The sequence below is a fragment of the Cyprinodon variegatus genome, unplaced genomic scaffold, assembly GCF_000732505.1.
Source record: "Cyprinodon variegatus isolate N-32 unplaced genomic scaffold, C_variegatus-1.0 Scaffold13, whole genome shotgun sequence".
NCBI lineage: Eukaryota > Metazoa > Chordata > Actinopteri > Cyprinodontiformes > Cyprinodontidae > Cyprinodon > Cyprinodon variegatus.
This window is the reverse complement of record NW_015150466.1, coordinates 989,127-990,258: the sequence shown is the minus strand read 5'-3', so window position 1 is coordinate 990,258 and position 1,132 is coordinate 989,127. Positions and strand designations below refer to the sequence as shown.

Below are 1,132 nucleotides of genomic sequence, written 5' to 3'. Positions count from 1 at the left end.
GCAGCATTGCGATCTTAGATATTCATCTTCAACAAACTTTCTGGTCTTATATCATCCTTGGTGAAGTTAACGTTCATCCCAGCCCAAAGGAGAGGAAACCAAACCAACAGAAGGTCATTTAGGTTCCTACCTCTTGTAGAAAGTCCTCCAGTAGCCGGCTGAACTTGTCCACCAGCTCGTCCAGCAGCTGGGAGCGAGCGATGTCTACCCTGTTGAAGATGGTGAACTCCTCGTTGCAGAGGGCGTGGTACGTCTTGGAGCAGGACTCCAAAACTTCAGTGTCTGTGTGCTTCTCCACTATCTCCTTTATCTGACGCAGCAGGGCCTCCAGGTGCTGCAGGGCATCCACAAAAACCGTAAACAGATCAATATCGAAGGCTAACTGGGGGAAAAATCTATTAGCAGCGATAACAAGCAGTAAGCCGACGTGTTTGGCTCCGGGCCTGTGGAACAAGCAGGGATTATTGGACGGGTAAGATAACAGGAGCTGGCGTGTTTTCAGTGTCACTGAGCTAATATCAGACGCATTAACAAGATAATTCATCCTAGAAAACAGACCTGCCCCCAAACAAGACTGGCTTTTATTCAAAGATCAATAATTATTCAACATTCTTCAGATGCCTTGATGATGGGCGGATCTTTTTGTTTTTTCCTTCTGTTTTCCAAACTAATGCTGCTAAATTGAACCTTTATAAGGGAAAAAAAAAACACTACAGATAATCCTTTAGGCTATAAATTATAATAAATCGCAAAATATATTAATTTATAAAGACAAAATAAAGTAAATTAATGTTTTCAAAATGAACTCAAAAGCTTTTAATGATTATTTTCAGAGAATTGACTGAGTTGTTTTTTTTAAGTGGAAACTAAGCATTATTTTGAATGAGAACTCTAAACTAATATTAGACCAATGATTCAGTGTAAACAAAAGAAAACCATTTATAAACAGATCATTTTAATAGGTTAATTATTTCTAAAGAAAAACATAAACCCGGTTAGTTACTTCCACCAGTAAACCACTTCAGAATCCTCACTGGTTAATCCTGGCTTCTCTTCATTGGCTTCCTGTTAAATCCAGAATAGAATTTAAAATCCTCCTTCTCACATATAAAGCCTTAAATGGCCAAGCTCC

General features: G+C 39.0%; 1 protein-coding gene across 1 annotated transcript in view; it reads right to left on the bottom strand.

Annotated features, from left to right (window-relative positions):
• The window catches only part of LOC107089801 (cohesin subunit SA-2-like), a 45,203-nt gene that overhangs the window by 25,855 nt on the left and 18,216 nt on the right, over window positions 1-1,132 (bottom strand). The window contains exon 19 of the mRNA XM_015382777.1: window positions 131-334. Coding sequence (XP_015238263.1) covers window positions 131-334 — 204 coding nt within the window. The remainder of the gene's footprint in view (window positions 1-130; window positions 335-1,132) is intronic.